General features: G+C 35.8%; 1 protein-coding gene across 2 annotated transcripts in view; it reads left to right on the top strand.

The window, feature by feature from the left end:
- Window positions 1-3,895: 3,895 nt before the first annotated feature.
- The window catches only part of LOC136031732 (uncharacterized), a 182,602-nt gene continuing 163,335 nt past the window's right edge, over window positions 3,896-23,162 (top strand). For both annotated transcript variants that reach the window (XM_065711440.1, XM_065711439.1), the window contains exons 1-4: window positions 3,896-4,015; window positions 15,018-15,209; window positions 17,770-17,895; window positions 22,996-23,115. In XM_065711440.1, the coding sequence (XP_065567512.1) occupies window positions 15,103-15,209; window positions 17,770-17,895; window positions 22,996-23,115 (353 nt within the window). In that variant the 5' untranslated portion in view covers window positions 3,896-4,015; window positions 15,018-15,102. The remainder of the gene's footprint in view (window positions 4,016-15,017; window positions 15,210-17,769; window positions 17,896-22,995; window positions 23,116-23,162) is intronic.

A 23,162-nucleotide genomic window follows, 5' to 3' on the forward strand; every position in this document is an offset into this window, starting at 1 on the left:
GCATAATCTTACTCGAAAAATGCTGTTTTTTACTTTATTAAGTAAAATAAAAAGATTTTTAACTGAAAGTAAGGAGCGACATCATAACTTAAAACGAAAAGAATTTACTCCATATATGTAAGAGGATTTCCCTCCTCAACGTCCCGCTCTTAACGCTAAAGTTTGACCCTTTCTCTTAACTCTACTTTTTAAAACAGTAAAAAACTTTAGAGTAAAGAGCGGGACGTTGAGGAGGAAAATCCCCTTACATATACGGAATAATTTCTGTTCGTTTTAAAATTTTAATGTCACTCCTTACTTTCAGTTAAAAAAACATGTTTTTTTTAAATTTAATTTCTGAACGTTTTAAATGAATGAATGTTTTGATTTTGGCGCTCCGCATATAAATAATTAAAACGAAATTTTGCATCGGCAGATTTTGAGAAAAAAGGAGCGGGGGAGGAGGCCTAGTTGCCCTCGAATTTTTTGATTGCTTAAAAAGGCAAATAGAACTTTTAATTTTTTACGAACGCGTTCATTAGTACAAAATATACGTAACTTAAGAGTTAACTTACGTAACGAACTTCTATATTCACATGTTTTTATTACGTATATTAGGGGGTTCACCCCTCGTCAGTTCCTTGCTCTTTACACTAAAGCATAAATTTTGTCCCTATTCCTTAAGAATGACCCCTGAATCACGAAGGTCGTAGAATAAATACTTAAAATTACTAAAAATATACTTTAGCGGAAAGATCGAGGTATTACGAGGAGGTGAACCCCTCATATGCGTAATAATTTCTGTTCGTTTTAAGTTTTAATGCTGCTCCTTACTTTCAGTTGAAAAAACTTTTCATATTTATTTTTTCATTGTTTTTCTAAATAATGCTAGAAAATCCCGCGCTCCCTTCAATGAAATTCTCTTCCATCATGGCAAATTCCTCCATGGAAAGATCCTCCCACGCAACACCACCCCCCTCGACTTCTCCTCTCCCCAAACCAAAAAAATACCCCTGAAAACATCTGTACACTTCCCAATAACCATTACTATTTATAAACACTGGTCAAAGTTTGTAACTTGTAGCCCCTCCCACGGGGACTGTGGGGGAGTAAGTCGTCCCCAAAGACATAATTATTAGGTTTTTAGACTATGATGAATAAAATGGCTATCTCAGAATTTTGATGCGGTAACATCGGGAAAAAATGAGCGTGGGAGGGGGCCAAGATGCCCTCCAATTTTTTTGGTCACTTAAAAAGGGCACTAGAACTTTTAATTCCCGTTGGAATGACATCTCTTGCAACATTCTAGGACCACTGGGTCGATACGATCACCCCTGGGAAAAAGAAAAAAACAACAAACAAACAAATAAACACGCACCCCTGATCGGTTTTCTGGCAAAAAAATACCAATATCCACGTTTTTGTAGATAAGAGCTTGAAACTACTACTACAGGGGTTCTCTGATACGCTGAATGCGATGGTGTGAAAAACCGTTAAGGTTCTATGACTTTTAGGGGGTATTTCCCCCTATTTTCTAAAATAAGGCAAATTTTCTCAGGCTCGTAACTTTGATGGGCAAGACTAAACTTGATGAAAATCGTATATTTCAAATCAGCATTAAAATACGATTCTTTTGATGTAACTATTGGTATCAAAATTCTATTTTTTAGAGTTTCGGTTGCTATTGAGCCGGATCGCTCCTTACTACAGTTCGTTACCACGAACTGTTTTATTTCTGACCGTTTATTAATTCATTCCGAAAATCACTTCTATGTTGAAAACTTTTCCAAGATCCCTCCCCTCCATCGGGAAGTTTCTCGTAGATTAATTCTAACAGATAGTTCTTCATGGATTATTTCTCATGAAGTGAATGAGTAAATTTTGTATATGAATTCAGCCAAATTTCCCCCGTCTAAAATTTCTGTTGAAAAGTCTACCTCCCAAAAACTTCCCACCCAATGGAAAATTATCCCCGTAGAAAATACCTCTCCTCCAAAGAATATCCCACACTTTCAAAGAATCTTTCGCAGCTTCCTCTCTCCGAAAAACACCCCCCAAAAAAACAAAATACTCCCATGCAAAATATCCCCTGCTGAAAACAATCCCTAACGAATATCCTCTTTAGGATAATCCCCTTGGAAAATCCTCCCTCCCTTAGTAAGTTGGTCTCCGATCACTTTCGACTTATAATGGCGGACTAGAGCACTGGTAGATCTAGGGGACGGAACCCCCCCCCCGGTTTTTTCTGGCGCCCTTTTCCCTGCTTGTTTCTTTTTTCACTCTGTTTTAGAATTATTTGTCAATTTAGTCAATTATTGGCACCTCTGTCACATTGCCTCCCCATGATTTTGCTCTAGATCCACCCCAAGACTAGAACTCTTAATTTCTGATCTAATCAGTACCCTCTGGAGTTTCAGTGACCATAAGGTGGAGTTGTGGATGACGAAAGGGCAGTCCCCCTTTCATACACAATAAATCCCGATCATTTGTGAGTTTAATGATACTCTACTTTCATAGCAACAGCGTAGACCAGAGATATTCCAAGAAAGCATAAGGGAGTAGATATCAATTTCACATTCCTCATGCGTTTTTAAAAGTTTCTTTTGCCCCCTCCCCCCTCTGGTTATGATCCTGGTCATTAGACATCATTTTTTACCTTCGCCATCCCCTTGTCTCTCCCTTAGAAGTAACTTTGTATTTATCTGATGGTTCAACGAGAACTGAGATGTTTTGGCATTAAAATACACCCAACATTTGCTATAAGGAAAATGGTCGACCTTTAAATTGGCTGAGGGTTTGAAATTATTGCAATTTTTTTTAGTCCTTCCTTTAATGACTTTAGTGTATCTTAGCCCTTTCATATAGACCATAATTTTCTTGGACTACCACTGTGGACCAGTAACCAGTATTTGATTAAGAGATTTGGTCTGATAGATCCAGATGTTACTGTCCCTATGAGGGTAAATGATTTTCAAAATAAGTTCCAGACTCTAGATCACCCTTGAGTGACTCTTCAGAGGACATTAACTGCATTTTTCTAACTTTTTTTTATTCTTTATCTGCAACCTATTGTGTTTGCATAGTTTTGGTCAGGCAAAAAATCTTTATCATATCATATCATTAATTGGCCTACTAATAAATTATAAATTAAATGAGTTAAATAACATTTACATTAATATGAATTACATTAGCCAATGCACATCAATTTTAACTGAGACTTGAAGCTTTGCCGACGTAATAGGAATTTATTCTGGCTGAGTGGCTGGCGCGCTGGCGTGGGAATTCTGTGTCCAAGGGGCACGGGCTCAATCCCAGTTGTGACCAGGTATTTAGTTTGGGTCAGTGGCGGGACTCTGTAAGCTCAGCCAGAGTCGACCCAGCTCTGAATGGGTACCTGGAGAATGTAAGCAGGAAGGGTGTGTGGAAGCACAGGATGGCTGCCCCCCCCCATTGCACTTCCTGGCTGAAGGGCCATGAAATGTAAATCAGCACTGCCGGTTCGGATCTCAAAGGTCTAGTGCCGTCTTACTTACTACTTACTTTATAGTATTTACAATATTTTTTTCTTGGCGCGTTTATTTAGCCACTGGTGACAGCGAATAGCATCCTTCAGCAGAACCAAGGAATTTTCCTCCCCTGCCTCATCAACATATTAATTTTTTTTCAATTTCAAAATAAACAGACATTAGTAGAGACAATGCAATAAATAGACATCATAAACGTACATTATCATGAACGGACAACAGATAAAAATCCCGAACAGAACAGATCGATTTTAGCCATCAGAAATGTTTGATTTGACATGCAACGGGAAACCATGCAAGCATTTCTAATAATGTAACTAAATACCGGAAATCTGAATAAACCAGTCTTGTCCACAAACGAAGATTTTACTTACTTTTTAAATAAATTGACATAAAAATGAAAGAAATACTATAAATATTTGGAATTTAGTCCTTTGCTCATGATGCCGGTAGATTCTTCGAATGTTGGACTATTTGTAAATATTTCTTAGGCTTATGCAGATTTTGACTGAGTAAGACATCTACTCCAAGATACACCTGAATACGGAGAAAATGATCAACTATTTTTTGTATTTTATTCTATTTTTATGCTGAAAACGTTTTAATTTAAACGTAAATCATGCTCTTGTCACAGTTGCAGACCAAATATGTGAAAACAGTCATATGCATGATGTCATCTGAATTAAAAGCTTTTATTCCAAAAATTCGTAGGTCTACTTAATTAGATTATGAAATAAGAGTCTTGTGAATGGCTTGTATTGAACCAACTCCAATAATGGCGAAAAAAATTGTAGGCTACAATTAATAACCTGTTCTAAGCTATTTCCAAATATAGCTGTCAATGATGCCACAATTGTGTTCCAGTCCCCTCTAATGAGTAAAATGTAGCCTTAAGCCTAGAGGTGCCAATTGGGGATGGTGGTATTTGTTTAACAAGTCCACTCTACTTAAGGAAACATGAAAGCCTACAAAAAAGGTCAATTTGGAGTTGGCTATATAATTTAGCAAGTATGAAAGTGAAAATGTCATTTAAGGCCTTTTTTATGCTCTTTCATAATTCAATAATTGCTTCAGGGGCTATTTGCATCTTCAGTCCTCAATGGGGTCCCAAAGGTATTTTATGTTAATCATGCAAGAGCATAATAAAACATCAAATGACATTTTCACTTTCATCCTAGCTAAATTATATGGCCCACTGCAAATTTACCATGAGCTTTACCATCCCACCCCACTAATGTGCAAATATATACCCTAGGTTGGAATATAGTCTATCTTGGACTATCAACAGCAAAGTTTTAATAAAGAAAAGCATTGCTATTTTTAGTTAGTAGCACACTTAATTGAAATGGTAGGAAAACAGTTTATATTTGAGTGGTGTAATAAAAAAGATTCAAATTGTTATAAGTATTTCTGGGATATATTAACCTACTCTTGAACAAATTATTTATAAATAGTGATATGTTTTAATTGCTTTTCAATACCTTAACTAGTGTTGGTAAGTTCTCTGTGTGGTTACAAAAATGAAATACCTTTGGGACCCCTTCAAGGACTCAAAGATGCAATTGGTCCAGCAATTATTGAATTATGAAAGAGCATAAAAAAGGCATCAAATGATGTTTCAGTTCCATTCTAGCTAAATTATATAGCCATCTATAAATTTACAAAAAAAATACAATTCTTAGTCCATTCTATGCAAAAAAAAACTTTCACCCCCCCCCCCCCCCAAAAAAAAAAGCTGCAAATTTATTGCTGAAATTGCATTTGGGCTATTAAATACATTTTGTCATTTAGCCTATCACATTTTTCATTTCAAATTAGCCTAGTAGAACTAGCGCATCCGTAAGTTGAAGAAAATGTTGGACAAAATAGAGAAACAGAAAAAATTCACAGGAAATACAATTTGGCTAAAGAAAAAGTAAGACAAATAAAAAAAAATCATATAGGAATTCAGGCAAATTCCTTATGTAAAATTTCTCCTGGAAGTATCACTACCAGAAACTATTTCCCACTGAGAATTCTCCCCATAGAAAATCCTCCACCCCTGAAAAATATTTGTAAACTTCCCAATAACAAATACTATATGTAAATAATGGGGATATTTTAAAACTTTCAGTGCTTTTGCCAGGGGTTGTGAGGGGGGGCTATATTATCCTAAGAGGCATAGTTATTGGACTGTTCAAAAATAAAATTTTGATTAGATGACTGTGGGGAAAAGGGCATGGGAGAGGGGATAGTTGTCCTCTAATCCTTAGGTCACTTAAAAGGGTACTAGAACTTTTAATTTCAGTTCAAGTGAGCCCTCTTACAGCCTCCTAGAACTACTAGTTTGATACAGTCACCCTTAAGAAAACAAATAAACATGTAACCCTTATCATTGCAAATAAACATGCATCCCTATAATTTCTACATTTCTGCAGACAGGAGCTTGAAACCTCTATAGTAGGGTTTTCTCTGATATGCTGAACCTGATGGTGCAATTTTTATTAATATTTCTTGACTTTTTGGGGGGGCTTCCCCCTATTTTTGAAAATAAGACAAATTTTCTCAGTCTTTGTTTTATTTGATGGGTAGCCTATGTTAAACTTGGTGATTATGATCAAAAAGAAATTAACACCAAAAAATAATGCAAACTCAGAAAACCTGCAATCTTAATTACCTTAATTACCTTAATTTGCACTTCGGAGCAAATTAAGATCTGTAGATCTGTTGAATGCTCCTGAGTTGAGTCGGTGATGTCTCATAGCAGGTATGAGCAGGACGGAATGTCCCACTCATACTTCCAGTCTTTCGTGGCCCACTCTTTATCCAGTGCCTTCTTGAATGCTTCGGGGGTGGGGGCTGAGACTGTTGCTTCACACAGTTCATTCCAGGGGTTGACGACTCTGTTGGTGAAGAAACTTTTTCTGGCCCTGGTTCTGACTGACTGCTTGAACAGCTTCTTTGAGTGTCCTCTGGTGCACTGTGGGGGGCCTCGGTGGATGGGCAGGATCTTGGCATATGATGAGTTCAGCAATTTGCGGGTCATCATCATGTCGCTACGGTTGCACCTGTACACGAGGGTAGGGAGGTTGAGAGCCCGTAAACGATCTTGATAAGGTTTGTCTCCAAGGTTTGTGATGGCCTTGGTTGCTCTCCTCTGGACTCCCTCAATTAGCCTGACATCTCCTTTGTATGTTGGAAAGGCAGCGCACATGCCAAAATCCAAAACGGGTCTGACTAGTGCCTTGTAAAGTTTCAGGAAAACTAGTGGGGATCTGCTGGTAACTGTTCTTTTGATCAGACCTAAGTTTGTGTTGGCCTGGGACACGCTCTTGATGGTGTTGGTATGGAACTTGAGAAGGCTGTCAACGATGACCCCAAGGTCGCGTTCCTCTGTGCTGGTCTTGATGGGTGGATCGGAGTTGGAGGCATGTTCATGCATATGGTATTGGGCGCATGGGTTTGAGGATCCAAAGTGTAGCGTGCTGCACTTGCTTATATTGAACGATAAGAGCCATTTGTCTGCCCACAGCTGGATTTTCTGGACGTCTGTTTGCAGGGATTTTACATTCACTGCTCCAAATAGCTTTGAGTCATCAGCATAGAGAGACAATTTGTTTTCCACCTCGCTGAATATATCATTGATGTAGATGTTGAACAGTGTAGGACCAAGAACAGTTCCCTGCGGTACTCCACTGATGACATCACAGGGCTCGGAAAAGACCTTTTCACCTCCAACACCAAATAGCCTGACTCTCTGGGTTCGTCCTGACAGGAAGTCCATAAGCCAATGGACTAGGCCTGTATATGGCCTAGGGTTATATCTGGTCCCATTAGGGCTACAGGATGCTAAAGGCATCCCAGCAGCCCAGAAATTTTTGGCTTTTTTTTCTATTTCATTTCTGACCCACAAAATATTTTATCTCAAACACTTTATACAAAAATTTCTGATTTTACTGATTTTTTTCCAAATTTTGATTGTGTCAACCAGCTGGTGGTGAAATGAGTACTTAAGATAATGGAATCAGTAAAATTTGGAATACAGCATAATGTAGACTCTGGGTATATTCAGGTATTAAAAGGGTTAGACTGAGATGTCCTTAGCCTCTTTTCTGATTGAGGGGGGGGGAGGAACATCACAGTTTTACCAAATTCCTATATCATTTTCACTGGAAAAAGTTGCATTTAAATAAACTGTAACATCTAGAGAGCTGTCTTGGCTAAGTGGTTGGCCCTTTGGTTTGAGAATTCTATGTCCAATGAGCATAGATTCAACCCCAAGTGTAGCCAGTTTTTGGTTTGGGACAGGGTCAGTGATATGACTCTGTGATCTCAGCTAGAGTTGACCCAGCTCTAAATGGGTACCTGGAGAAATCTGGGGAAGGTAAGCAGGAAGAGCGTACAAAAGCACCAGATGGCTCGTCTCCAGCCCCCCATTGCACTTCCTGACTGATGGGCCACAAAACAGAGATCAGCACTGCCATTTTGGACCTCAAGAGTCTAGTGCGATCTTACTTACTTTACTTACTTACTTAACATCTAGAGATTGCATAATATTTTGAAATCAAAATTAAAGAGAAAAGTGCCAAGTTTGCATTCCTCTCTATTTTTGACTATTTTACACAAATTGCATTATCCAAAAAACTTACATGCAGATCTAGAAATGGGTTCCAACAATGTCAACTTGCTGAATATTCTTTATCCCTTAGCTGATGTCACAGGAGCAGTCTTTGTCATCTGGAGTGCTTTCCACACTAACAGGAGAGTGCAGGTATAGAAAAAGTTCCAAAGCTGCCAGTAGCAGAATTCAACAGAATTTAAAAAGCTGCTAACAATTTAGTAATACAACTTGTCTTTTGAAAGCTTTTCTTTGAGTAAAATGTTTTTTTTAATATAAAAATGGTATTTTCAAGTAAAATCTGCCAACAAATGTGAAAACTGCCAAGTAGCATTGCTACTTTGCTACCCCACTTTTTACTCACCAGGGAGAGTAATTTTCAATTTTATTTTGCAATAGTTTAATCATTCTCAAATGTCTTCTTAATGAGCTGTTCTATGGCATCTTATTTTAAGGGATATAGTTGAGCTCCAAGTTCTTTTCTCACCAAATGCAGAGTAAGAATGCCTTGACAGAAGTTTTGCACTCTGTGAGTTCACTCAACAATTGGAATAATTTTTATTTGTGTCTCCAGCAGTCTCTTTCAACTCCTGGCAAGTATTAATGGTGTTTCAATTTGTCTTTTGAAGCCTGCAAACAAGATTACCTCCATCAATCAATTAGTAGCCTTCCTTCTTGTGTTGGTCTCTAATTGAGTGTCACTTTTCGTTGTGAAGAGGAGCTCTGGGAGTTCTAGCAACATGCTCCACACTGCAAGTAAAGCTGTGTAATTTCAACACCTTCTTCCCTTTGATGTATCTAATTGTGTGTCAATTTTGAATTGTCAAGGGGATCTCTGTAAGAACTGGCAACATACTCCACATTGCAAGTAAAGCTATTTAATTTGCACACCATCTTGCCTGTGATGTCTAATTGAGTGTCACATTTTATTTTCAAGAGGATTGTTTAAGCTCTGGCAACATGTCCTGCATTGCAAGTAAAGCTATGTAATTTGCACACCATCTTGCCTCTGATATATTGAATTGAGTGTCACTTGTCATTGTCAAGAGGAGTTCTGTGAGTTCTGGCAACATGCTCTACAATACATTTTGCCATGTAATTTACATACCATCTTATCTCTGATGAAGTTTTCACCTGAAGCTTGGCTTTGATTTTTTCCATGGCCTGTATCAACTTTGTACATCCAGTGATGAAAGAATAAATAACTCAAAGAATGATGAAAGAAGCTTGAGGACTCACAAGCTTGCTTTGTGAAGTTGCTTTTGTGTCATACCAGGCAACAAAATATGGGATTTCCCTTTTGAAAATGCTGGTTGCAGAAGCTTAAAATCTCCATAAATGTCTTGACATATTATTGGTAAAGTGATACAATTGAAAGGCCAGGCTATCGTCATTCAGACTAGCATTTTAATACACCATGTTGTTGACTAATTTGTTGACTGGATCTAGGTTGTGTCTATATTTGTGATTTACTTTTGATTAATTATTATTGTGATTCATTATGAATTTTTATAATATATGTTCTCTAGCTAGACTGTCTTCACCAGTGTATTGTATGCAAAACATCCAAATATTCTGAATGATTCACTTCTGGTAAAGCTTATTTTTGGAATGCTTGTTGTCACTGATGATATCACCAAGAAAAAAACAAGAGCTAAGAGCTCATATGGCAGTTGTGACAAGGCTGGAAGAGTTAAGAGCTCATATGGTATGAGCTCTAGCAAAATTCTAAGAATCAATAGATTGATTTAAAAGGAAAATCAGAGGCTTGATGCTGATCGGGATTTAAATTAAGAGCTCTGAGTCACAAGGTCCTTCCAAATATCAAAATTCATTAAGAACCTATCACCCACTCTTAAGTTATAAATACCTCAATTTTTCTAATTTTTCCTCTCCCTTCAGCCCCTCAGATGGTTGAATCAGGGAAAACAACTTTATCAAGTCAATTTGTGCAGCACCCTGACAAACCTACCAATTTTCATTGTCCTAGTACGTCCAGAAGCACCAAACTTGTCAAAGCACTGAACCCCACCCACTAAATCCCCCAAAGAGAGTGAATCCAGTATGGTTACGTCAATCACGTATCTACAACATTTGCTTATTCTACCCACCAAGTTTATCCCAATTTCTCCATTCTCAGCATTTTCCAAGATTTCTGGTTTCTCCATCCAACTCCCCCCAATGTCAACAGATCAGATTGGGATTTGAAATAAGCACTCTGAGACAAGAGTTCCTTCTAAATATCAAATTTCATTAAGATCTGGTCACCCATTCTTAAGTCAAAAACACCTCAATTTTTCCAATTTTCCCAAATTAACACCCCCCAGCTCCTCCGAAGAGAACGGATCCATTCCAATTATGTCAATCATGTATCTAGAACTTGTGCTTATTCTTCCCATCAAGTTTCATCCTGATCTCTCCACTCTAAGTGTTTTTCAAGATTCCTGTTTCCCCTCTCCAACCCCCTATGTCCCTGGATTGAATTTGGATTGAAAATGGAGCATCTGAGACATAAGATCCTTCTATACACCAAGTTTCATTGCGAACCGATCTTCCGTTCATAAGATAAAGATACCTCAATTTTCATGTTGTCCAAGAATTTCGGTTTCCCCCTCCAACTCCCCCCAATGTCACCGGATCTGGTTGGAATTTAAAGTAAGAGCTTTAAAGCACAAGATCCTTCTAAATATCAAATTTCATTAAGATCTGATCACCCATTCATAAGTTACAAATACCTCATTTTTTCTAATTAAGTGTTTTCCAAGATTTCCAGTTCCCCCCAACTCCCCCCCCCAATGATGCTGAATACAGTCGGGATTTAAAATAAGAGATCTGAGTTATGAGGTCCTTCTAAATATGAAGTTTCATTATGATCTGATCACTCCTTTGTAAGTTGAAAATACCTCATTTTTTTGTGACAAAGACCACACTGCCTTTCCATAACAAACAAATACAACGTAGAGACCATAGATATCTTCACTTTAATTCAAATCACCCCCACAAGTTAAAAGAGCAGTTTAACTTCCCTCATTGATTGTGCCCTGAATATTTGCTCCAATTCATATATAAATGCAGAAATAAACTTTATCAGAGATATTCTTTTTGATAATGGATACCCTATTCCTTTTGTCAATAAAATAATTGACTGTAGAATAAAAAGACATTCTTGTAAAATCGAAGAAGATACTTCACAATGTGAGGCTACTGATAAGCCCTCAAATATTGTTTATCTTCCGTATATCCCAAAGATCACAACAAATTAAAAAAATATTTGCACAAAATATAATCTGTACGTAGTTTTTACTAATATTTTTAAAATCATCAATTTCTTAAATTCGGGTAAAGATAAGACGCCAGTTACTCGCCAAAGAGGGGTCTATCAAATACCATGTGATTGCGGAAAATACTATGTCGGCAGGACCCATCAGAATCTAGACAAACGGTTACGACAGCATAAAAATGAAATAGACAAGGCCTTAATTTCAAATAGTTCCAACAACTCCTTTGATTCTGCTTTAGGTTGGCATATATTTAATAATCCGGCCCACATGATACTTTTTGAAAACTCTTCACTATGATTTGGGAATAAAACAGGTGGTTCGAGAATCAATCGAAATTAATCTCAAAATAAATAATAATATTTCTTTGAACAGGGACTTGGGGGAATACTCACTAAATTCTTTATACTCAAATTTAATTAAAAATGATCTAACAAAATATTTTACTAAACTGATTTATAATAGTACTGAACCAACTACGAAAAGGCCTTTGAGACAGGATGCTAAACAAGCAAGATTAGCTTTAAGAAATTGCATCTAATCATTTTATTCTCTTCAGTTTGAATGAGCTTATATTCTCATTTCATTCTTTTCGCCAGTCCTGGTTGAACTTCGTTGAAGTAAGGATGCTAGGGCTATTTTTAAAAAAAGTTTTAAAAAAAGTTTTTAATTATTCAGTTTTAATTCTCACAATTTGATGTAAGTTCTTTTATATATATATATATATATATATATATATATATATATATATATATATATATATATATATATATATATATATATATATATATATATATATATATATATATATATATATATATATATATATATATATATATATATATATATATATATATATATAGTTTCTCTCTTATTCTTATATTGTACTGAAGACGGCCCTTGAACATAGGGCCGATATATCTACAAAAATAATTTCCACTGTCTTGAAATTTTCCCTATTGTCTCTACGTTGTATTTGTTTCTCATTTTTTCTAATTTTTCAGAATTAACTCTCCACCCCAACTCCCCCAAATAGAGTGGATCCATTCTGGTTATGTCAATCACGTATCTAGGACTTCTGCTTATTTTTCCAACCAAGTTTTATCCTGATCCCTCCTCTCTAAGCATTTTCCAAGATTTTAGGTTCCCCCCTAACCCCCCCCCCCCCTAATGTCACTGGATCTGGTCGGGGTTTAAAGTAAGAGCTCTGAGACATGATATCCTTCATTAAGATCATTAAGATAATTTCATTAAGATCTGATCACCCGTTTGTAAGTTAAAAATACCTCATTTTTTCTAATTTTTCAGTAGATACCAAGTGCCATAATTATTATGAGAACCAAAAGTAAAAAGCAATAACTTTTCTTTCACTGCAAAGTTACAAATTGCTACTGTCTGATCTCATATCCTTTCTTGCTGAAGATTTTAAGGAAGGCTCATTTCATAATGTTTGTAAGTTGGTTAAAATTTTACATGAGGAGGAAAATGTAAAATTTTAGTAACTATAGACCAACTCTACTTTTACTTCTGCTATAAAAAGCAGCATTATTTTTCAAATTTCTAGTTGGTCATTTAGTCAAAGATGAAAAGAGACATTACTTTCTTATAACTTTGTGGTAAAAAAATAGTACTTCAGATTCATTGGTTTACATCTTTAGCATATTTATTTTTGTATTCTATTAATATTATTTTTTGTATGTATGGCAGAAAGCCAAAGGACCTTGCCTTCTCCAAACCTGATTGGCTCTCTTGTTTTACTTTGTAAAAGCTTAACCCAGTAAAAAGAAACAAAAGTCTTGAAGTACAGGATTTTCAGAAATAGTCCCTCTGTTTCTCTGAGTTTTGTTCATAAAGAGACATATGCCCCCCAAAAACAAACAACAACTAAGTGATGCTACAATGGAAGATACACTTGATTCTAGATAAAGTGATCATTTAATTGCCAAATGGTTAGCGTTCTGAATTAGATATTTTGCTTTGTCAGAAACCTTAGAAAAAGGTTTCAGAAAAGAAGCAAAATATGGTGTCTAGATGATTGGCAATAGTAGAGATATACATGAATTAAGCAATGAAAAATTACTTTCAAAATAAACTGAGGAATAACATGTTTAAGTTTCCTTTGAATAGTTGTGTAAGATATAACTTACATCTTACAACAGAAAATTGCTCTTCTCTGCAAGAAGATCACAACAATCTTTGTCTGTGTGCAACAACAACAATGCTCGACTTCAACCCATGCAAATGCAAATTCCTGCATCTTTGTCCAAACAACCCCTGCCATAATTATTACATTGTTGATTTTGCAGGCGCCAATATGCCCATTTAGAGTGCCAAAGAAGAGGGTGAAACATTGATGATAAGCTTAAATTTCATAATCACTGTTGGAACCAAGCAGCTAAGGCAAGCAAGGTGTTCAGTTTGATCAAGCGTTCAATGACAAGTTGCCAACCAAGAGTTATCAAGTAGCTTTACACAGCCCTTGTTTGTCCCTGTCTTGAGTTGGTTGCCAACCCACACGTTAACTGTTACATGGAGATACCTGAAAAGGTCCAGTGTAGAGCCGCCAAGCTCCCTCCCTTTTGCCAAGCAACAAATCTCCTACAAGCAATGCCTAGAAAAGCTTGACCTGCCTACCCTAAAGTACTGTAGAAAGAGAAGAGATGTCATCTTTCCATTTAAGATGATGACAAATGACAGCATTAAGCCCATTTTTGATAGTGAATACACAGAACACGAGGAAATCTAAAAAAAACTGCTTCAAAGATTTAGCAGAAAGCACAAGAAGTTCAACTGTTTCATCGTCAACCAGATCTGATGAATCAGATGACATCAGATTTGATCAACCAGATCAGATGACAGCTTCAAGATTGGTGTCACGTCTGATTGGAGCAGCAAGTCATGGTAGATGCAGTGGGATAAACTAAAATCATTCACCTGGGTCTGTTATGTGTGAATGCTCAGTTATAGCACAGTATGTAAACTGCCACTTGTCACCCTCTACTACCTGGCACACTCATCCAAAGTTTCTGTTGTGCCAGGGCCTCAAATTTAAACTGTCCAGGCCAGTCATACATCTGGGGGCTGGCCACTACCCAGTTGGTTTAAATTGCACGGCTTACTCTGCCTGAGCCATCTGCCCTATTAGCCCTCAAACATGCCCAGTTGGCAATACATCTAGTGACACACAACAATGAAACCAAACTGTCCTGTACAGATCCACTCAAATTAACTGTGACATGAATATCAAGTCTACATTACCTGGCGACATCTACAGGTTCTTCTACCTTATTTGCTAGAAGATATGATTTAAGGTAATTTAAAGCAATATTTTAGTTAATATTTAGCCAAAACAGCTGAATTCCAAAAAAAAAATAATAAAAATGTAGTACGAGTTACATGAGAGTAATAAAGTATTGCTCATTTGGGCATCTGTATTAGGAAAAAAAAGCTGTATTCTAATGTGGGGATTATAAAAGCTATATCCTTCCTACCAAATTATCTAATTTGTGATAATGTTATTTTGTGGAGATTGTAAAAATTAATAAGCATATTGTAGTTTTTCCATTTAATAATTTGTGACCCGACTGTGCTAATTATAATTTTGTCATAACGTTTTTAATTTTTTTTTGTATCTTTCAGAGGAGGAGAACTGATATGTCCTTGCAGTTGTTAGTAAAATGACAGCAATAGCCTTCTCGTTTTGTTGTTATTTTTGTATTTGAAGATGGAGCACATACGACATGGCCAAATGCTAAAAGAAGAGCCTATTTTCAATCCAGAGCCTCCGTTGGATCAAGATAACCTTCTCTTCATGATTCAATCCTCTGTCAAGTAAGTTAAAAGCATTTGCTAATTTTTAGAATTACTCTCTCATTCTGTGTTTACCTCTCTCCTCCTCTGCCTCTGCCATCCTCTGCTCCTTCCTTTCTCCTCTATCACTGCTCATCTGTCTCCTCTTTCACACTCTCTCCCTCCCCACTCTCTTTTCTTTTTCTGTCTGTCTATTTGCCTGCCTCCCTCCAGTCTCTTACTCTGTGTCTTCCTCTCTCCCTCTCTCTTTTGAAGTTTTATTTTTCACCCCCCTCTCAGTTTCCCGTCCATCCAGGATAAATCCTCTTTCCTTCCCCGTCTTCTTAGTAGTCTTGTCTGTGCACATAGGCATTAAAAAATGAATCGAACTTTGGCAGCAAAGAGTCTCACATGAGTATAGAGCTTTATTTAAGACCAACCAAATGGCTGGATTTCATGATATACAGAAACTACATTCAGTGCTTAAGTCACTTTGATATTTCACCTGTTGACTAAGAGACTAAAACATAGCTGGGCAAAGTCCTTTCAATTACAGAAAAGCAAATTACAAAAAAGATAGGATTGATTTCAATAAATAGTTTCCTATCCTTGAAAAAAAAAAGCTGTCACCAAATATAATTAGCATGGAAACAGGCAGCAGGGATGTGCCCAAATTCTGATTTAGGTGGGTAGAGGGGCTGTATGTAAAACTAATTGAAAGATCTTCCTTAACAGTTGAAGACTAGAATATGTATTTTTATGTCATTTTCCTCAAAAAGTATTTCAAAAACACCTAGCTGTGTGTTTTTTCTTTCTTTTTTGTATCTATACATATATTTATTTGATGCAGTTTTTCAATTCAATTTATTTCTGACCCTTTAACAAAGCAAAAGAGGGTTTGTAGCCCTAGTGACATAGTATGACAAAAAAGTAAGACACAAACATAACTACATACTGTATGAAGAGGTAAGACCACTGGTGTTTGAGTTTTCTAGCGGAGGATTTGAAATCTTCCATTCTTTTATCAATAATGTTTGCAGGCAGAATTAATTTAAATTTCGGTACCAGAGATATATATATATACATATATATATATACATATTTATATATATACATATTTATATATATATATATATATATATATATATATATATATATATATATATATATATATATATATATATATATATATATATATATATATATATATATATACATATTTATTTGATGCAGTTCTGTGAGCTTTATATGTGTGTGGGATTAGATAAATAAAAGTATGAAAAACTTTTTTCAACCGAAAGTAAGAAGTAGCATTAAAACACAACAAACATAAATTATTTTTTATATTAGGGGGGCTGCCCTTTCCTCAACCCTTGCTCTTTACGCTAAAGTCTTGACATTCTTCAAAAATACTTCTCATTCAAATTCAACTACCCTGGTGTTTGGGCGTTCTTTCTTAACGAATTGTGACAAAAAGTCAAACTGTTGCATAGAGAGCAAGGGTTAAGGAAGGAACAGCCGCCCTTGTATACGGAATTCTTCAAAAGCTTGTTTTTTAATCTTGTTTATAACCTTTTTCAATTCATTTCAGGAAGTCTCCTTCCCTCCCCCTCCTGTGTAAAGTTGTCCTTGGAAAATTCCCTTGGTAACTTTCCTCCCCATAAAAGTTCTCCCTGTTTTTCCCTACACACACACACATACCCAAAAAAAAGAGGAAAAATTCACGTTTCCCCATAATAAAGGCTAAACTGTATGTAAACAGTTGGCAAATTACACAATCTACTGCTGCTCATCCCCAAAGGCAAAGTTATCAGACATTTCAAATATGCTGAATCAAATGGCTCTCTAAATTTTTATTAGATGGCCTTAGGGGAAAAGGGGGCATGGAGGTGAGCTAGTTGCCCTCCAATCTTTTTTTGGTCACTTGAGAAGGACACTAGAACTTTTGATTTCTATTTTAAAGAGCCTTCTCTCGATCTTCTATAACGATTGCTTCTGTACGATGATTCGTGGAAAAAAAAAACGCATCCATAATCTTTCTTCCCAAAAAATGCGAAATCTCATTTTTCTTTTTTTTTCTTTTTTAGATGAGAGCTTGACACCCCTACAGTAGGGCTCTCTGATATGCTGAATCTGATGGCGTGATTTTCATTAGGATCGGTTGACTTTCTTGGGATGTTTCCCGCTTTTCGAAAGTCTGGCAAATTTCCTCAGGCTCGTAGCTTTTGATGGGTAAAATTGAACTTAATGAATTTTATAACCTAAATTTTGAATCAGCATAAAAACCAATTCTTTTGATGTATCAACTGTTATCAATTTCTTTTTTTTTTAGAGTTTTGGTCAATTTTAGGCCAAGTTGCTTTTTACTTACAGTTCTTTACCACAGTTTGATTCTGAATGATTTAATTAAAGCCTGGCTTATTTAAGGCCTTTTGCACCTTCACCAGGGGGTGGGGGGTGAGTAAGAATTTTTTTTCTTTTTTATTGAAGGTATAGTAAAAGGTATTTTTCCAAGTATAAGGGGAGGGGGTAAAGAACTAAATTAAACCAATTAAAAAACAAATGTTGAATAGAAAACATTATTTGTATTTTTTTTTTACAGTTCTGACTCCCTAGAAAAAATCAATCGAATATTAAGGCAGATTGAGCTGCTCAGTGATGTCGAGAAACTTATATTATATTTAAAGTTACCTGGGAGTGAAGAAATATCAATTGATCCGTTACGCTGGTAAGTGATCCTGAATATTTGAAATTTAACAATGTGCAAATGTAGATCAAAGAGAATAAGAATTTTTTCAAAGTAAATTTTTTGTGATCGAAAATGCGAAGACAGAAACTTAAAACTGCTAGTGCCAGTGACAATGTAGCATCTGGCATCATTAAGAAAGTAGAAAATTGCTAAGGAAATTGGATAATTGATATAGATAATCCGCAAAACTGTAGGAATAAAATTGAAAATTTTCTTAAAAAAATAGTATGAAATTGAAATTTTTTCTAAAGAATTATTTTGATTCAAAATCCAGTTCTCATAAAATAGGCCTATGTTAGCTCTGGAAAATCTTGGTAGCTTGAGTATATTAAATGATTTTCATCTGACTGGCCTATTGCAGACAAAGTTCTGCTATCCTTACCCTCCAATTTATTTTAAAGTTGAAAACGCAAATGTACAGTAACACAGGGTTGGCTAACAATGGAGCAAAATCGCTCCACGCTAGATGGTGTTGGATTTCCTTTTCAGCACTTGCGCCAATTTTTGCTCTTATAAGTTTGCCATACTCTTCGTTATAGATCCAGGACATTTTAGTCCCGGACCTCATATAATGCAGGCCTATCCACATTTAAGATACCACTTCCGCTACTAAGAACTCATTATAGCACCAAGCAGCCTGAGGCCGACACTGCTGGACATGCTGCTCCTCCGCCCCAATATGTTCAAAGCTTTACTCTTTACCCCCTCCTCAGAAGATATATTCTCCTTTAACTCCTTCCTGGAATGGAAAAGAACGATCTTTGGCAGTCTGTCGTCCTTCATTCGTAAAACGTGCTCTAGTCATCTCAACCTTTCTCCCATTATATGACCAGAAAGTGTGATAGAACCAGATATTTCATACAGCTTTTAGTTTGATATACGGTAAAGGAAATGGGTACCCAAAACTATCTGCAGACAATTCCTTTGGAAAACATGTATCAAATTCTCCTCGGTCTTCCGAAGAGCCCATGCTTCAGAATCATACTTGACCAGTGTTATCAGATACAAAGCAAAATAAGGAAAAATTGTAAGAAACAAATCATTGAAAAAATATAAGAAACAAATCGACCCTAACCATTTGGTGACTTAAATATTCATCCTGTTTAAAAACCCCACTTCTCCAGTAGAAATACAACTAATGAGATTACCGACTTTCAAGAAAAAAATGTCCTGCGCAATACTGCGTTGGTATTTGGTACACCTGCTCACGACTTGTTAAATACACATTTTCTTATATCCACTTTTTTAAGTTCATTAAATACCCATTATAAATAAAAAATGTCATAGGATTTTGATTTTTCCTTAGCCGGTCAGAGAATTGTAATTTATCTGGCGATATGTATCTGGAACTATATTCCTAATGATTTGTCTCTTGTCTTTTCTCTTGGTCCTTGGCTCCGTAGGGGATTTGGCATTTAAACAACAGGCAATTGTAGTACCCTGAAGATTTTTCCTTCAGTTCTTTTAGATTTTTTAGTGTTTTCCTTATTCCTCCTAAATTTTCTTCTGTCATTTTTCTTCCTCTAGTTACTTTTTTTTCTGTATTTGTGTGTGCATTCTCAAAGTTTTAAATCATTGTTTCTGTAATTTTTCTTCGCTTTAAAAACGAATAATTAGAGTCCGATAGAGATATTTATTCCAATAGTTTTATCCTTTTTATGGAGGTTAGTATAGCCTATTTTGCAAAATCTAGGGATAGGGGCAACTTTATCGGTTTTCAGTGTTTTTCAATTATACTATCAAAAAAGAATTTTGAAAATCTAAGGGGGAGGGGGATCAAATTTCATACCACGCATGGCGCATTTCACGCAATACAGGACGGGTATCCCTAGGGTCAAAAAAATATTTATTTATCTTTAAGTAAAATTAAAACTGTGCCATCTAGAGATATTTGTGTTCTAATTTCGCTGTAACGTTTTTTTTTTCTATACTAAGAATTTGAATATTTGAATTTATCCTTTATTTCCTATTAGATGTTTGTTTGTCTTTACATTAAGGAATAGTTCATAAATATGGACTTTCAATGAACCAGGAAATTCAATTTGTTTCTGAGAAAAACAAAAACAAATGCGAACTAGTGCATGGGTGGTCAAACTTTTATATGCCAGGCGACAATTTTTGCATATTCCCCACTTGCTATCGCTTTTTGTACCTACTTTTTATTTTGCATTGTAATACATAAAGGGGATTCAACAACTGTTTTAAAACTCTGCACGATGGCTTGGGCTAAATCTGAACTGACTGACTAAAGATGTAAAAAAAAAGATACACTAATCGTGGATTTTGACTCTGTACTTTTTTGACGCTATTTCGTATTATCTTGTACTCGTAGGCACGACATTCAAGAAGACAGATTCGACTTTACAGTGAAACTATTGTATGCTTCAAGTAAATTTTATTAAAATTAAAGTACCGTCCTAGCGGAGTGATGGGCACGCTGAAGTTGCAATCCTATATTTTTTGGGGTAGGTGTTCGAGTCCTGATCAATCAATATCAATCAATGTTTATTAATTCAAAAATATACAAAAACAATATTATGCCCCAACAGAGAGCAGAGCTCGTAAGACTGGGGCAGTACAAATGCACAGAAAAAAAAACACAACGTCTCGTCATACTATTAATTCCAAAAAGAGAGAAAAAACAAAGACAAAAAAAAACATACAAAGTAGGAGATAATAGAGGAGGCCACTCCAGCGTGAGAACACCACAGGAAAATACATACTAAGATCTATTATTAATCAATCCCGACATCCAGGCAAAGTACCATTTTCGAAATATGTTTTTTCGAAGAAAATCAACTTGTGAAACTTCGGGATATTTCTACTAAGTTAAGTTTATTTACAATATGAGGAATCTGGTATCTGATTGAGAACCTAGCTCTTTCGGATTTGATTGGCGGAAGGCGATACTTCTTGGAGCGGATGCAATGGGAGTCCCAATTATACCTGAATCATGGAAATAATTTGCTGAGTATTGGATATCATAATACCATATTCGAGTCCTGATGTCGCTTATTATTAGGTATGGGTAGGAGAAGGTCAGTGGTGGGACTCAGTAAGCTCAGCCGGATTTGACACAGTTCCAAAAGGGTACTTTGAAAAATCTGGGAGAAAAGCGCGGGAGGGGTTGGAATATTTACATCAGAGGTTGGAATATTTACATTTATATAGACATTTGGTGTCTGCGCGTAACATTTTGATTAAAATTAACCCTGCTTTGTACTTCATTTGACGTTATTTGGTTGTATCTTGAGTCCGTAGATACGACATTCAAAGAGCACAGATTCGACTCTATGGTCGAAACTTTCCATGTACTTAATTAAATTTAAATAAAATTAATCCTGCTTTATTGAGTGAATAGCACGTTTATTCCCAATTTGCTTTCTGTGTTGAATTTTGTATTTGCATGATTGATATACTAAAAGATGATACATACAGACACAAGAATCTATGCTTCATTTGCGTTCAACCAATGCGCCACATGTGTTGAACCGTGCTCTGGTGTCTGTCTTGGCTATCTCTGATCTACCATATTTCAACAAGATTTTTGTCAGTTCTAGATATGCAATCACGAAAAAATTACTACTACGAGAAACTCATCGTAGGTAAAAACCGTTCATGGTCAGTGCTGCATCGAAAAGCTGTGTTTGTGAAAAGATGTTGCCATAAGTAATATTTAACGAGATAACCGAAGCGAAAATGACATTGAAAAAACCAGGCAAAGTAAAGTCTCGGAAAGTTTAGGTCACTGAATTGTTATATCAAGGCACGAAAAACTGACCAAAGAAGAAACTCAAGTTTATATCCCAGACAAATAAACATCAGTGCCATCTAGTATGTGCAAGATCGTAACGTTACTGCGAAAACCTAAATGAGAACATTTGCGGTATTAATTTTTAGTATTGGCTTTTTACTTTGATTTACATTACTGTGGACAAAATTAGAATTACGCTTGTTTTGAATTTTTCTAGCTCTGTCGGGTATTACTGTACTGCCAGTGGCTGTTGTAGTTTTTAAATCCTTTTGTAACCATGTGCAAGCGCTTGAGTGCCATCTCTTATCTGTTTCCCACACTCTTTGGTGTACTTATATAGTTTTTTATGTTGTTCGTTTATTAGATAATTAAATTGTGATATATTTTTTTATATTTTTTATCATATTTTAACATGTTGGGTTTGTCAGAGGTCCAGCTGACAGTGTAGGAAAAATATAGCCTATGTTTAGCTAGCAATTCTCTGCAAAAACACTAGTTAGAAAAGTTTTTTTTTTTTCTTAAATTTGAAAATTTTCCGAAATTTGCTAAAAGTCTTGGTTTGCTAGTTACTATTATATATATATATATATATTAGAGTGGCGAAACCCTATATAGGCCAGTGTATTCTCCTGATGAGCCCTTATGTTGGGTGTTGCCTCTGAATTATTTGTCTATATTATTTTTTCTATTGTTCGGTAAATGACGACTTATACTTATTGACGACATGACTGCCTGTCCATGGATTATTCTTTATGGTTGATTGTGTGTGGCTATGCTGTTTGACCTATGTGATTGTATGGATGAGTAGGGTTAAGGCCTCATTCAAGTGCTGGTCTATATTAATCACTAATTTAGGAAAATAGTCTTCCTTTTCTCCTTCTGTCTCTTTTTTTTTTTTTTTTTTTTTTTTTTTTTTTTTTTTTTTTTTTTTTTTTTGTGTGTGTTTGTGTTTGTGCTGTAGCATTGGTGATTTCTCTTTTCATGATATATATATATATATATATATATATATATATATATATATATATATATATATATATATATATATATATATATGTATATATATATACATTGCTCCCCCTCCACCTAGATTTTAAAATAACTTTTTTCTGTATCTTCCTCAAGAAAAAAAAGAAACTTTGCTCCCTTCGCCATGCAATTGGTGCCTCTGGTAAGTATACTATTTACTAGCTGAGACGCTGGGTTGCAGACATCTTTTTATGTTTGATATTTGACTGGAATTTTCTGAGGTTGATATTATTCTTTGTTCGAATGACCCATTATTTATTCATTCCCAATTATTTATTCTTCTTCTTGTTTAACAGTCCTTTAAATCCGCTTGGAAGTAGATCAGAACTGCAGCAGACGTTGGCTTGGATAAGAACTCATTTAGAGCCAGATAGAGAGGTATCACTCCCCAAACAAGATGTCTACGAGGAGTATCTGTAAGCTTGATATATTTTTATTTCTTTATTATATGCTTTGCGATAAA

This window comes from Artemia franciscana, chromosome 10, assembly GCF_032884065.1.
Source record: "Artemia franciscana chromosome 10, ASM3288406v1, whole genome shotgun sequence".
NCBI classification, from domain to species: domain Eukaryota; kingdom Metazoa; phylum Arthropoda; class Branchiopoda; order Anostraca; family Artemiidae; genus Artemia; species Artemia franciscana.